Source organism: Mustela nivalis, assembly GCF_964662115.1.
Source record: "Mustela nivalis genome assembly, chromosome: 17".
NCBI classification, from domain to species: Eukaryota; Metazoa; Chordata; class Mammalia; order Carnivora; family Mustelidae; genus Mustela; species Mustela nivalis.
This window is the reverse complement of record NC_139036.1, coordinates 7039000-7055039: the sequence shown is the minus strand read 5'-3', so window position 1 is coordinate 7055039 and position 16040 is coordinate 7039000. Positions and strand designations below refer to the sequence as shown.

The following is a 16040-nucleotide window of genomic DNA, read 5'->3' as shown; positions in this document are numbered from 1 at the left end:
CCACAAGTCCCACATCGGGCTCTCTGCTCAGCAGGTAGCCTGCTTCCCTCTCTCTCTCTCTCTCTCTGCCAGCCTCTCTACCCACCTGTGATCTCTCTCTGTCAAATAAATAAATAAAATATTAAAAAAAAAAAACAACCCTTCTCACAAGTGGGGATGGGTCTGAGCGGTACTAAGCAGAGACAGAAAGAACTCTATCACCTCAAATCCTTCCCTTAGGCTTCCAAAGTGCCTTCCAGAACTATTTTCCAATTCTACCAGCCACTTTTTTAAACCAAAAGAACACGAGTCTGTGAGAATTTAGAATACAAATGGCTTTGTCAAAAACCTCATGTTTTGATCACATACAGTCCTTTGACAAACCTGAAGAGACAGAGTTTCTAGATTTTTGTTTTAAAGGCACGGTTTTGTGCAGCCTTTGGTTGTCTCATCCAGGCCACGATGGGACTCTGCCCACACAGCACCACATTCTAACCAAGACCCAAGTGTGAGGGAAGACCTAACTCGTTTTCATCTGCTAAGAGAATTCAAGAACTCAACTGAAAGACCCTCAATTACCCAAAGATCGCCATGTTGAAAAAGGAAGGAGCGGGTGCGTACCTGAAGGGGGCTTCCCTGCGGAATTGCTCCCAAAACTCCTGTTGTTCCAGGTCAAAGGCTGAGCACCTCTGGCGGAGGAGGGCCACTTCATTTGCCTGCAGTGGTGCCACTTGCTGCCTCACGGTGACGGCCATCTTTTTCACATTGTTCCACTTCTCAGGCAGCTCCTGCGAAGATGACCTCCATGTGGTCAGAACTACGTTGTGCTCCCCCTCGCCCGCAGATCCGATGCTGGATGGCACGCAGATGTCTTTGGGTCACCCACAAAGCCATGCTATGATGTCATGGTGTCATAGGCTCCCTTCCCCTGACCCATCTCTCCCTGGTCGCCTCCCTGCCCGGCTATCCCCTCCTTCTGACTCTTCCATACCCTTCTTGCCCTCCACTGCTACCCGGGCAACCTGTGCTGTTTTCTGTATTTTCTCAGAGTGCTTGACTATTTTCTTTCATGCTTCACATCTCCTTAGTCCATCTTAACATTTCTCCGACTTGGGTTTTTTTTTTCTCTGAATCAAAACTTGGCTCATCCCCCACAACCACCTCCCCCCAAACCAAAACACTTCATTCACATCAATTCTCCCATCTCTTTCCAGCATTGTGCTGCCTCATATATGAGGAGTTTCCAGAGTGTGCTAGAGAGGCACACAGATAGTTCCAAAACATGAGCCTTGGGCCCTCACCAAGCCCCGTTTCTCATTTACGTCAACCCACATCACCCCACTCTGAAGGTCAGAAACTTTCCCTCTCTTTCTTTTATTTCGAAAACACCCTTCGTACTGACCTCCAGCTGCTTAAACACCAGTTCCGGCAATTCCTGTTCATAGGTCTTCAGCAACTCAATAGTCTGCTTTAAGGGCTCAAACATCTCATTGGTGCTGCCCTGTCGTTCTTTCACAGCCATAAGGTGTCCCATAACCTCAACCAGTCCTTTGAAATCCCCTTTTTCAACTTTCTTGAGCATGCCGCTCTCACTATTCTTGATAAACACTTCAAGGTCAGCCAAGCTAAGCAAAACAAAGAGAATGGGAAGAAGCATTTCCCTTCTGCTCCTCAAAAGGAAGATTTATTTATTTCCCCCCAAAATAACAGCTGTCGCTGGGGAAAACTTCCCACAAGTCTAGCACTTTGTGTAGATTAGACCCTGATGCTGAGAATACGGTCCTCTTTGGAAGGGTCACGGTGGCGAAAGACAAAGACCTCCATGCTGGAGGAGACTCAGGAGACCTGTCCCACGTTAGTGAGACAAACTGGTGAAATATGAATAAGATCTGTTGATTAGTTACTAGGTCTCCACCAGTATTAGCTTTCTGGTTTCGATAACTGCATTATAGTTAAACAAGATGGTATCATTTGAGAAAGCTCTGTGAGGGTACAAGGGAACTCTGTACTGTTTTTGCAACTTCTTTTGGTATGTGATGTTATTTCAAAGCAAACTTCAGAAAAAAATTTCAAAAAATTGAAAATAAAAAAAAATATTATGGTCTCTAAAGTCATACCACACTTGGGTTTAATTTGGACACTTACTAGAGGTGTAACCAAGGCCAGCTCACTTAATATCTCTGCCTCTTAGTCTCCTCAACTCTATGATTGGGAAATCATTTGTCTCACTGGTTACTGTGGGAGTGAAGCAACATTCAATTCTTATTTCAAAAATATTTATTGAGCATCTATTACATAAAATGAGATATATCCTATATTTGCACCCAACCATGCTTCCAGGTTCTGAGGAGAGAATGACAAATGAGAGAATCTAAGGCTCTGTACACATGAAGTATACATTCTAATGGGAAAAATACATAGGAAACAAATCAGTGAAATAAGTTGTATAGTTTCACATGGTATTGAATGCTGTAAGGGGATGGAGACTATGGATAGTTCTATTTTCTGTGGAGTGGTCAGTGAAGGCCTTTCTACTGAGGTGGTATTTGAGCAGGAATGGAATTTATGAGAAGGAGTGAGCCACAGAAAGAAATGGGAGAAGAGCTTCTGAGGAACAGGGAACAGCATGAGTAAAGGCACTGAGCCTGAATTCAGTCTGATGCATTTGAGGAAAGGGAAAATGTCAGCAGGCAGAAGCATAAGAGGAATGGGGGGGGGGGGAACCTGGGTGGCTCAGTGGGTTAAGCCTCTGCCTTTGGCTCAGGTCATGATCTCAGGGTCCTAGGATCGAGCCCCGCATCAAGCTCTCTGCTCAGCAGGGAGCCTGCTTCCTCCTCTCTCTCTGCCTGCCTCTCTGCCTCCTTGTGATCTCTGTCTGTCAAATAAATAAATAACACCTTAAAAAAAAAAAAAAGAGGAACAGGGGGAAACACAGAGAAGGGGGGAGGTGAGAGAATCAACAGGGGGTAGACACCACAGGATCTTGTTTGCCAAGGTAAGGAGTCCAGATTTTATTCTAAGCATGAGCATCCTGAATAGGAGAATGGCATGATTTGACATATTTTCAAAAGATCTTTTGTTGGAGGAGGTGATGATGGTGGTGGCAGCATTGGAGGTAGGGAGACAAGAATGGAAACCAGGAGGGCCATTTGGAGACTCAAATGGTTGTCCAGGTGACAGAAGATGATGATGACGATAACTTGGGTGGGCCTGGAAGGTGGACATGAGGAATGGAAAGGTTCAAGATAATTTCACAGATAGATACTATAAGACTCACTGATAGATTGGGGAGAGAGGTGAGGAGACAAGAGAAATCATTAACTCCTGGCAATGGGGTCAATGACAATGCCATGTAAAGATATGGGAAGAACTGAGGAAGACTGGGTTTTTTGGAGGCAGAAGGTGGAAGAGGGATAAGTTTAACTTTTATTACGTGTGGGGTGCCTCACAAACACTAGTCACCTAGGGGAGGTATCTGTCAGTCAGCTAAATGGGAGTCTTGAGTTCTAGAGAGATGAGGCTAAAAACATAAATTGGGTAGTTACTGGCACATGGATCATTCTCAGTGTTGGTTTAGAGATCACCTGGACTAGGAATGTAGATACTAAGTTCAGAATCGAGGTTTCAGGAATGCTAAAATCTAGAAGAGATGAGCCCAGCCAGAGAGACCAGAGACCAAAAAGATGGGTCCAGTGAGACAGAAGCAAAAGCACAAAAGGTGAGGTATCCTGAAAGCCACAGGGAGAAGCTATTGGGGAAAGATGGAATAATCGGCTATACCAAATCCTGCTGAGGTGTATGAGGAAGATGAAGGTGATGATCACAGGATTCACCCACATGACTAACGCTGGCAATCTCAATGAGAGTGGTTTTGGTGGAGTGGTCTACGAAAAGGCTAATTGCGGAGTAATTCAGAGCAGAAGCTGGAGACGTCTGTGTCTAGCTATATGACACACACAATAATATGCATAAATAACCCTTCCACTGAGCCCATGAAAATGCTTAAACATATACTTCAACATCATTTAAAAATGTGTCACTAGGGGCACCTGGGTGGCTCAGTGGGTTAAAGCCTCTGCCTTCGGCTTGGGTCATGATCTCAGGGTCCTGGCATCGAGCCCCGCATCGGGCTCTCTGCCTAGCAGGGAGCCTGCTTCCTCCTCTCTCTGCCTGCCTCTCTGCCTACTTGTGATCTCTGTCTGTCAAATGAATAAATTAAAAAAAAAAATCTAAAAAAAAAAAATGTGTCACTAAAGTGACACAAAGTTAAGGGACTTTGGGAGGCTGAGCCAAGCACTAAGGAGGGGTCAAAGTGATCCTTCTGTGATGGTTTCTACTGAACCCCAGAAACACTAGGCTGCTATTTTGATTGCTCGTGGGACGTGGGGAACCGGTGACTCAGCCTGGGGCCCACACGAGGTGAGGGGGCTGGTAGGAAGCTGCATGTGAAGTTATGACACCACAAGGGCGAAAAGAAGTAGATCCACTGCATGGAAAGGGCAAGTATGGAAACTTCTTGCCTTAGCCTGGGAAGCAGGTGGACCACTACACGTTGAAATGCAGGTGGTCTAAGGATGGAAGAATCCCTCGATGACAGGCAAACACAAATGGAGGACTACACTCCAGTCCTCAAAGGATTCCCACAGATGTTCACCAATTCCAAGGAATGTGATGTTTACCCTCCAAAGTCACAAGATACACAAGGAAAAAAATCACCATGAGTAGGAGCCAGCAGAAGTAGTGAAATGAAACCTGCAAAGATTTCAGATGTCAGAATTCAGAATTTGGAATAGCAATATTTCATATTTTTTTTTTTTTAAAACAAGAGTTCCTGCTTAAGTGCCTTGTCAATTGTTTGTGACCCAGGCAGCAGGAAAAAGTGCCTTCCCTGTGGTTTCTCAGATACCAATTCAAGACTGGCTGAGAAAAATAACTTCAACCTTCTGAGCACAATGTATTAGTCAAGACAGAAATGCTCTTTTCAGGAATCACCCTTCAGAAGGTTAAGTAAGCTCTTACAGTCTCAGTAGGTCTCAGCCACTGCCCCTGACCCAACTTTAAGTTGAAGTATAAAATCAGCATTGCCTGAGTCAGGAAGAGAGGCAATTTCAGAGGCTCTCCAAATATACTCAGAATCTGTGATCCTGCATGGATCTTTGCTTTCTGAGAAGGTGAATTCTGAGACGAGAAGGGGACAAAACTTACTGAAAATTATGAGTTTTGATGGCATTACTTTGTAAAGAAAAGCATAGCAAAAGCCTTTAATAAATATGTTTTAGCGATTCAAAAATGATCACACTGTGCTATGCTGATGGGCAATTCCAGGAGAAGGAAGCTAATACTTTTTGGTAGTTCTTTATATTACCTTTAATCTATGGCATGTAGAAACAAAACATTTTTAAATTGGACAAATCACAAGTTGTCTTAAGATCATCCTCTAATGAACACATCCTGAGACTTAAAAAAATGAATAAATAAAGGAGAAGACTCAATATTTGAGTAAAAAACAAGAGAATACAAAAATGAACACACAAAATTATAAAATAACCAAACAGGGCACCTGGGTGGTTCTGTTGGTTAAGCATCTGCCTTTGGCTTAGGTCATGATCTCAGGTCCTGGAATTGAGTCCTGCTTTGGGAGGACTTGGTGGGGAGCCTGGCTTGGTGGGGAGCCTGCTTCTCTTTCTCCCTCTATGCTGACCCCCCACCTATGCTCTCTCACTCTCTCTCAAATAAATAAAGTCTTTTTTTTTTTTAAAGACAGTTTATTTCTTTTTCTTTTTTAAAAGATTTTATTTATTTATTTGACAGAGAGAGATCACAGGTAGGAAGAGAGGCAGGCTCCCTGCCAAGCAGAGAGCCTGACATGGGGCTCGATCCCAGGACACTGGGATCACGACCTGAGCCAAACGCAGAGGCTTTAACCCACTGAGCCACCCAGGCACCCCTCAAATAAATAAAGTCTTAAAAAAATAAATAAAATAATCAAATAGAAGGTCTAAAACTAGAATGTATTCACTAAAGTTTAAAGCCCAATGAATGGATTAAACAGGAGATTTAAACAAAGCTGAGCAAATCAGACAGCTGTGTGATAAAAGTGGAAAAGTTATCTAAACTGCAGTGCAGACAGACAGCTGTAAACTCTGAAAATCTGTTAAAATATGTGCAGGATGGTGAAAAAACATCTCACGTAAGTTTCCTAAGAGCTCAGAAGAAACTGACAGAATGGGCAAGAAGCAATCTCTGAGATCCTGGCTGAGAATTTTCTTAAACTGCTGAAAGACAACATGAGTTCAAGAAAACCCAACAAATTCCAGGTGGAATTAATATAAAGAAACCCTCAAGGGGGCGTCTCGGTGGTTCAGTCGGTGAACTGTCTGGCTTCAGCTCAGGTCATTAGCCAAAGATCCCGAGATCCTAGGATCCAGCTCTGTGTCAGGCTCCCTGCTCAGCAGGGAGTATGCTTCTCCCTCTCCCTCTCCCTCTGCCCCTCTGCTCTGTTCGTGTGCTCTCTCTCCCTCAAAGAAATAAAATCTTAAAAAAAAAAAAAAAAGAAAAGAAAGAAAGAAAGAAAGAAAAAGAAAAAAGAAAACCTTGGGTTGCCTGGGTGGCTCAGTGGATTAAAGCCTCTGCCTTTGGCTCAGGTCATGATCCTGGGGTCCTGGGATTGAGCCCCACATTGTGCTCTCTGCTCGGCAGGGGGCCTGCTTCCTCCTCTCTCTCTGCCTGCCTCTCTGCCTACTTGTGATCTCTCTGTCAAATAAATAAATTTTTTTTAAAAATCTTAAAAAAAAAAAAAAAAACCTTAAGGTACTTCATATGGATACCTTCACCAAAAAGGAAATATAAAGGTTAAAATTAGCTGATTAGCTTCAGAGCAAAGACAGATTTCGACCAAACCAAACCAAAAAACAAAAATCTCCCCCAACCCCAGAGTGATGGCTGACTGCTCAGAAGTAAAAATGGCAGACAAGAGACAGAGGAATAATGCGTTCAATAAACTCATAGAAAACAACTGTTATCCTTGAATTCTCCCTTCTATAAATCATTTTTTTTCAAGTACAAGGGAAAAATACATGACTTTTCAGAGAAGGAAACAAAGAGTTTCACCAGTAGACTCTTAAACTAATGGAGCTTCCGATGGACATAACTTAGGGAACTAGTCTGTAATGTAGAAAGAGGCATTGGGCAAAAATTTCATAAATTTAATTGATTTTAAATAAATTTCAATAAACATTGAGTATATAAAATAAAGTGGAATTTGTAGTATTTGAATAAATAATAGAAAACAACTGAAATCACCGTGAATGAGAATATCATTTGATGTATAAATAGTTGAGATCAAACTATTCTAAACTCTTTATACTGATTATGAGGAGAGTAACAAAACTGACAAATTTATTCCTTTTACGGATGCTTATTAAAATAGCTATGGTAACCATTAGAATAGTAGACATGGATGATGTAACATCCAAATTAGCAGAAGGGAAGATAATGGAATTAAATAAAAACAAATTAGGCACCTGGGTGGCTCAGTCATTAAGTGTCTGCCCCTGGTTCAGGTCATGATCCCAACGTCCTGGGATCAAGACCCACATCGGGCTCCCTGCACAGTGGGATGCCTGCTTCTCCCTCTCCTATTCCCCCTGCTTCTGTTCCTCTCTCACTGTGTCTCTGTCAAATAAATAAATAAAATCTTCAAAAAAGAACACAAAAAACCAAATTCAACCCAAAGGAGGCAAGAAAAGGAAGAAGAAAAAAAAAAAGAATCAAAAGCATATAATAAAATGGTAGCAGAATAGATATTAATGAACAAAATCTTTCAGTTAAAAGATACATATTAAGGTGAATAAAACATTCAGTTCTATGCCGATTATTAAAAAAATCTCCCCTAATATAAAGGCACAGAAAGATTAAAAGCCAAAGAATAAAATGAGAGACACCAAGCTAATATCATACAAAGGAAATTGGTTTTGTTACATTAATATAAGAGAAAACAGACTTTAATATAAGAAATATAGCTAGTAATAAAGAAGATTTTTATGTGTGGCTGAAAGTTCTAATTTTCCAGGAAGATATAAAAAGTCAAACTCTGTATGCTCATAGAACATAATCTTAAAATACATGAAGCAAAAAGGGACAGAATTAGAAGGTGAAATTGACAATCTACCATCAAAGTGCAAGGTTTTCTTTTTTTGTTGTTGTTTTTTAAGTTTTTTTTTTTTTTTTTTAATTTTAAGTAGGCTCTACACCTAGCATGGAGCCCAACATAGGGCTTGAACTCATGGCACCGAGATCAAGACCTGAGCTGAGATCAAGAGTCAGAAATTTAAGTGACTGAGCCACCAAGGTGCCCCAGAGTGGAAGATTTTTAATACAACGATTTCAATAATTAATCAACTAAGCAGACCAAAAAAAAAAAAAAAAAAAAAAAAAAAAAAAAAAAAAAAGGCAGTGAGGATATAGTGGATTTGAATAAAATAATTAACAAGTTTGATCAAATAGTCCTACACAGAGCATTCCTCCCTCCCCAGCAGTCACAGAATTACACATTCTCTTCAAATGTGCACAGAACGTTTATAAAAATTGACCATAATGTAGAGTTTAAAGCAAACTTCAATAAATTTCAGAAGCTTATTATCTATATCACCTTCTCTGATCACAATGCAATTGTTAAAAATCCATAACAAAATATAACTGGAAGGATGTCCCAGGAAGATGGCAGAGTAGGAGAACCCTAGGCTCACCTCATCCCATGGATAGAACTAGATGACACTCACATCAGAAACCACCTGAAGACTGGTAGAATAAACCCCACAATTAAATGTAGAGAAGAGGCCACATCAAAGAGGGCAGGAAGGGTGGAGACAAGGTCAGAACTAAATGAACTTGCCCAAGCAGCCTTGGGAGAGAGGCATCTGGGGGCACTCAGGGAGTCCACATGGGAAAGTGAATCTCCATAACATTTGTCTTTGAAAACCAGAGGGGTTGAATGTTGGTAAGTTCTTATAACCAGTGGGACTCAAAACCTGGAATTTAAAAAAATCTGTAGGCTTGGCTCTGGGAGAGCAGGGCAGCCAAGGGGAAACTGAATCCCTGCCCTTAAAGAGACAGCACAACAAAAAGCCCATGGAGATAGAGCAGAGAAGCAGCTCTTTGAAAGGTTCCTGGGGCATACAGGAAGGAGAGTTATGTACTAATCTCAGAGCATGTTCTAGAGACACAGAAATTTCTGGCGAACTCATTCAGGAATAAAGGAACTGGCAGGTGCCATTTCCCTCTCCTGTCTCCCAGCATAAACACATGGGCACCTGCAGACTCACTACTTAATGTGCCAGCACAGCTGCCCCACCCCCATGTTGTACCTCCCACAATCCCTCCCTTCGGACAGCCCTCCTCACTATGGGCACTGCAGAGCCTCTCCCACAGAGGAAAGGCAGGGTGTAAAACTTGCTAGCAGGGCTGCCCCAATGCACCACCCCCACTATGCTGTGCTTTGGCTACTGCCCTCTCTAATATGCTCTTCGGCATGGCCCATACAAGGTAATGCCACAGACCTGGCAGTATGCAAGCAGCCCTTAGAGTAGCCAGCATACTCCAATCTGGGGAAGAAAACAGCAATCCAGATCCAGAAGGCACAAAGATCTGCCAACAAAATCAACCCAAGGAAGTTGGGTTAGACACGTAGCAAAAAGTAGTGATAAAGAGAGAATTTTAAAGGCAGCAAGAGAAAAGAAAGCAGTTACATACAAGGGAAACCTCATAAGGCTACAAGTGGATTTTTCTGCAGAAACTTTGCAGGCCAGAAGGGAGTAGAATGATGCCCTTAAAGTGTTGAAAGGAAAAAATCTGCAGGCAAGAATACTCTATTCAGCAAGGCTGACGTTCAGAATAGAAGGAGAAAGAAAGAGTTTCTAAAAAAGCCCCAAACATTTAAAGGAATTCAAGACCACCAAACTGGCCCTGCAAGAAATGGTAAAGGGGACTCTGAGTGGAGAGGAAAGACTATAAGAAGGACTAAGGAAATTAGGAAGCACAGACACAGCAATAGTAAGTGTATCTGTAAAAATCAGTCTAGGGACTCACAATATAAAGGGATGTGAAGTATGACACCATATACCTAAAATGTGGAGGGGAGAGGATTAAAGACTGGGTTCATAATTAAGTAACCATCATCTTAATACAGACTGCCATATGCAAATGATGTTACATACAAACCTAATGATAACCATAAATCAAAAATCAGTAATAGATATGCAAAAAACGAAGAGAAAGGAATTCAAGTATATCATTAAGGAAAGCCCACTTATCATGAGAAGAGGAAAAGAAAAGAAAAAAGAACTACCAAAAAACCCCCATAAAACAAGTAACAAAATGGCAATACATACATACCTATCAATAATTACTTTCATATAAAAGGACTAAATGCCCCAATCAAAAGGCACAGGGTGACAGAAAGGATAAAAAGACAAGACCCATCTGTATCCTGCCTCCAGTGGACTCATTTCAGACCTAAAGACACATGCACATTGAAAGTGAAGGGATAAGTAACCTCTTTGACCTTGGCTGCAGCAACTTCTTTCTAGACACATTTCCAAAGGCAAGGGAAACAAAGGCAAGAATGAACTACTGGGACTTCATCAAGATCAAAAGCTTTTGCACAGCAAAGGAAACAATCCACAAAACCAAAGGACAACTGACAGAATGGGAGAAAATATTTGTAAATGACATCAAATAAAGGGCTAGTATTCAAAATCTTTAAAGAACTTATCAAACTCAACACCCAAAGAGCAAATAATCCAATCAAGAAATGGACGGAAGACATGAACAGACATTTCTGCAAAGAAGTCATCCAGATGGCCAACAGACACATGAAAAAGTGCTCCACATCACTGGGCATCAGGGAAATACAAATCAAAACCACAATGAGATACCACCTCACACCAGTCAGAATGGCTAAAATTAACAACTAAAGAAATGACGGATGTTGGTGAGGATGCAGAGAAAGGGGAACCCTCCTACACTATTGGTGGGAATGCAAGCTGGAACAGCCACTCTAGAAAACACAATGGAGGGTCCTCAAAAATTTGAGAATAGAGCTACACTAGACCCAGCAATTGCACTACTGGTATTTACCCTAAAGATAAAAATGTAGTGATCCGAAGGTTTACAGCTGCACCCCAAGGTTTATAGCAGCAACATCCACAATAGTCAAACTATGGAAAGAGCCCAGATGTCTACTGACAGATGAATGGATAAAGAAGATGGGAGATATATATATGATGAAATATTACAGAGCCATCCAAAAATATGAAATCTTGCTATCTTCAATGACATGGATGGAACTAGAGGGTATTATGCTAAGCGAAATAAGTCAATCAAAGAAAGACAATTATCATATGATCTCACTGATATGTAGAATTAACGAAACAAGGCAGAGATCATAGGGGAAGAGAGGAATAAACTTAACTGAGGGGGTAAATAACTTATACTCTGCAAACTATAAAACACTAATGAAATAAATTGAAGATGACACAGACAAATAGAAAGATATTACGTGGTCATGAATTGGAAGAACAAACATTGTTAAAATGCCCATACTACCCAAAGCAATCTATAGACTTATTGCAATCCCTATCAAAACACCATCTGCATTTTTCACAGAACTGGAACAAACGATCCTCAGATTTGTATGGAACCACAAAAGCACCTAAATAAAGCCAAAACAAACAGGAAAACAAAACAAAACAAAACAAAACTGAAAGTGTCACAATCCCAGGATTCAAAATATAATACAAAGCTGTAGTAATCAAAACAGTATAGTACTGGCACAAAAACAGACAAATAGTTCAATGGAACAGGATAGAAAGTCTCATAACAAACCCAAGATTATATGGTCAATTAATCTTTGACAAAAGAGGCAAGAACATGCAATGGGGAAAAGTTTCTTCAACGAATGGTACTGGGAAAACTAGCAGCTCTATGCAAAAGCTCTATGCAAAAGAATGAAACTAGACCACACAACACACAAAAATAAACTAAAAATGGAGACCCAAATGTGAGACCAGAAACGATAAAAATCCTAGAAGAGAGCACAAGTGGTACTTTCTCTGACACTGGCCATAGCAACACCATAGCAACATATCTTTCTAGATATGTCTACTGAGGCACAGAAAACAAAAACAAACATCAAATGTTGGACTACATAAAAATAAAAAGCTTCTGCACAGAGAAGGGAACAATCAACAAAACTAAAAGACAACCTATTGAATGGAAAAAGATATTAGCAAAGGACATATCCAATAAAGGGTTCATATCTAAAATATACAAAGAACTTGCACAACTCAATACCCCCAAAACAAATAATCCCATTAAAAAACGGGCAGAAGAACTACTGGGTATTTACCCCAAAGATCAGATTTTGTGGAAAGAAGGGCCATTTGTATCCCAATGTTCATAGCAGCAATGGCCACAGTCACCAAACTGTGGAAAGAACCAGGATGCCCTTCAATGGATGAATGGATAAAGAAGATGTGGTCCATATATACTATGGAGTATTATGCCTCCATCAGAAAGGATGAATACCCAACTTTTGTATCAATATGGATGGGACTGGAGGAGATTATGCTGAGTGAAATAAGTCAAGCAGAGAGAGTCAATTATCATATGATTTTGCTTATTTGTGGACCATAAAGAGTAACATGGAGGACATGGGGAAATGGAGAGAATGGAGTTGGGGGAAATTGGAGGAAGGAGACGAACCATGAGAGACTGTGGATTTTGAGAAACAATCTATGGGTTTTGGAGGGGAGGGGTGGGAGATTGGGTGAGCCTGGTGGTGGGTATTATAGAGGTCATGTATTACATGGAGCAGTGGTGGTGCATAAACAATGAATTCTGGAACACTGAAAAGAAATTTAAAAAATAAATAAAAATTTTAAAACAATGGGCAGGAGACATGAATAGACATTTCTGCAGAGAAGACATACAGATGGCATATGAAAAGGTGCTAGGCATCACTCAGCATCGGGAAAATATCAATCAAAACTACAATGAGACATCACCTCACTTGTTGGGATGGCTAAAATCAACAATACAGGAAACAGCAGGTGTTGGTGAGAATGTGGAGAAAGGGAAAACCTCACATTGTTGGTAGGAACGCGAACTGTAGAAAACAGTACGGAAGTTCCTCAAACACTCAAAAATAGTGTTTTTGAGTGATCACCCTGTGATCCAGTAATTGCACTACTGGGTATTTACCCCCAAAATACAAAATACTAATTTGAAAGCCTATATGCCGCCCTACATTTATGGCAACATTATATACAGTAGCCAAACTATGGAAGCAGCCAAGTGTCCATCGACAGACGAATGGATAAAAAAGATGTGGTCTATATACAGAATGGATTATTAGTCATAAAAAAGAATGAAACCTCACCATTTGCAACAACGTGGATATGGAGCTAGGTAACATAATGCTAAGCAAAACAGGTCAATGAGAGAAAGACAAATTTCACTCATACGCGGAATTTAAGAAACAAAACAAACGAATTAAGGAAAGCAAAGAGGCAAAACAAGAAACTGACTCTTAACTAGGGAGAACCCATTGATGGTCACCAGATTGGAAGTGGGTGGGGGATGGGTGAAATAGGAGAGGAGGATTAGAGAGCACACTTGTTGTGACGGACACTAATACACAGAATTGTCAAATCCCTCAATCGTACACATGAAACTAATATAACACTGTTTGTTAACTACACTGGAATTAAAGCTAAAATCTTAAAAATAAAATCACTCAAAGAACCCTATGTTTGGAAATACTTTTCTTTTTAAGGATTTTATTTATTTTTTTGACAGAGAGAGAGAGAGAGAGAAAGGGAACACAAGCAGGGGCAGTGGGAGAGGGAGAAGCAGGCTCCCCGCTGTGCAGACAGCTTGATGTGAGGCTCTATCCCAGAACCCTGGGATCATGACCTGAGCCAAAGGCAGATGCTTAACCCACTCAGCCACCCAGATGCCCCTGGAAATATTAAACATATATGAACACATCATCATGGGTATTAAAAATACTTAGAACTAAATTATAATGGAAATATCACATTCTAAGGTTGTAAGATGTAGGAAAATTGTACTGAGAAAGGAATTCATAAGTGTTATTGTTACATTAACAAAAATGGCTCAAAGTGAAGGAGCAAAGTATTCACTTTAACTTATCCAAGAGGAAAAAAATAAATCCAAAGGAACAGATGGACATAATAAACATAAAAGAATAAATTTTTGAAATAGAAATTAAATTATAATAAAGAGGATCAATAAGTTTATAAGATAGCTCTTTGCAAATTCTGGCAAGATTAATCAAAGTAGTCAGAAAGCGCAAGTAGAAATGAATAGAAATGAGAAGAGGGACATAATCATAGATTCTGGGGAGAGTAAACAGATTAAGAGAATATTATGAATGTTATGACAATAATTTAAAGATTTACATGAAGTGGCTATATTCCTATAGAACGGTGACTTAATAAGGAATAGGAAACCTTAATATCCCTATAACCGTTAGAGAAATTATAGGTAAACATCTCATCAGAAAGAAAATACTGAGCCCAGATGTTCAATAGGAGATTTAAATCAAATCTTCAAGGATCAGAGAGTTCTAATCTTACACTAACTCTTCCAGAGAATAAACAGGAAGGATTACTTCCTAACTCATTTTATGAAACTAACAAAACCACAGAGCAAGTTGAGATGAAAGGAAGAGACAAGGCCAATCTCACTCTCAAATAGAGACACATCAACAATAACCAATATATTTGCAAACAAAATCAATCAGTGGATATATTGGAAAAGATAATACTTTGTGTTGGGATTTTGGGCTTTCCTCAGTAAACCCCAGGTGACTTAATACTAGAAACCAGTATATTCACCACTTTAACATTTCGATGGAAAAAACCCAGAATTCTCTTAATGGAGCTAGAAAGAGCACTTCATAAAATGTTATCTCCATTTATGTTAAATCCCCTTAACAAATTAGGAATAGAAGGGAATTTCTTTAGGGGCCCCTGGTTGGCTCAGTTGGGAGAACATGTGACTCTTGATCTTGGGGGTTGTGAGTTCGAGCCCCACACTGATTATGGAGATTACTAAAAATAAAAAATAAACTTAAAAAAAATAAAGGAACTTCTTTAATTCCATAAATAGAATCCACAAAAACCCATAGCAAGAGGCGCCTGGGTGACTCAGTTGGTTAAGCATCTAACTTCAGATTTCGGTTCAGGTCATGATCTCAGTGTTATTGGGTCGAGCCCCACACTGGGCTCCATGCTCAGGGTGGACTCTGCTTGTTCCTCTCCTTTTGCTCCTTTCTCTGCTTGCTTTCTCTCTCTCTCTCTCAAATAAATATATAAAATATTTTTTAAAAACGCAACAAAAAAACCTCACAGCAAATGTTATACTTAGTGGTGAAATGTTATAGTATTCCCCTTTAAGATCGGACAAGATAAGGGTACCTGTCATTATCGCTTTATTCAACAATAAACCTCAAGTCCTAGCCAGTGTGGCAAGAACAAAATAGTGATAAAATGTATTAAAAATAAAAACACTGAGAAGGAAGAAATAAAACTATCATAAATTTGTAGATGATGACTATGTTAACAGCAAATCCAAAAGAGTGCACTGCTAACTTACTGCAATTAATAAGTTAATTTAGCGGAGATGGTTGATACAAAATCAATAGACAGAAATCAATTCCATTTCCACAGAAAATACGATTTTTAAAATATCGTTTGTACCAGGAGCCCGAAATTAAAATACCTAGGAATGAATCTTAAAGTCATGAGACTTATTTTAAAGGTAATGATTATAAAATGTCATTGAAAGACATTAAAGGCATACAGAAATGGAAAGATGACGTGTTCTTGGGCAGGAACACTCTGTGAAGAAGGACGACCATTGTCCTCAAATCAAACAATAGTCACTGCAAATATAATCAAAATCCCAACACATTTCCTCTCCTACAAATGGATTTTTATCAATTTTCATGGAATAGCCAGAGCCAAGAATCCTGG

The 16040-nt window shown here is 40.0% G+C and overlaps 1 protein-coding gene across 3 annotated transcripts in view; it reads right to left on the bottom strand.

The window, feature by feature from the left end:
• DNAH9 (dynein axonemal heavy chain 9) overlaps window positions 1-16040 on the bottom strand; it is a 318684-nt gene that overhangs the window by 243427 nt on the left and 59217 nt on the right. Inside the window, exons 18-19 of one of the 3 annotated variants that reach the window (XM_082708418.1) lie at window positions 1382-1604; window positions 601-767 (exon numbers count right to left, since the gene is read on the bottom strand). In XM_082708418.1, coding sequence (XP_082564544.1) covers window positions 601-767; window positions 1382-1604 — 390 coding nt within the window. Of the gene's footprint in view, window positions 1-600; window positions 768-1381; window positions 1605-16040 lie in introns of those variants that run through there. The other 2 variants (XM_082708419.1, XM_082708420.1) reach the window with 2 other exon arrangements.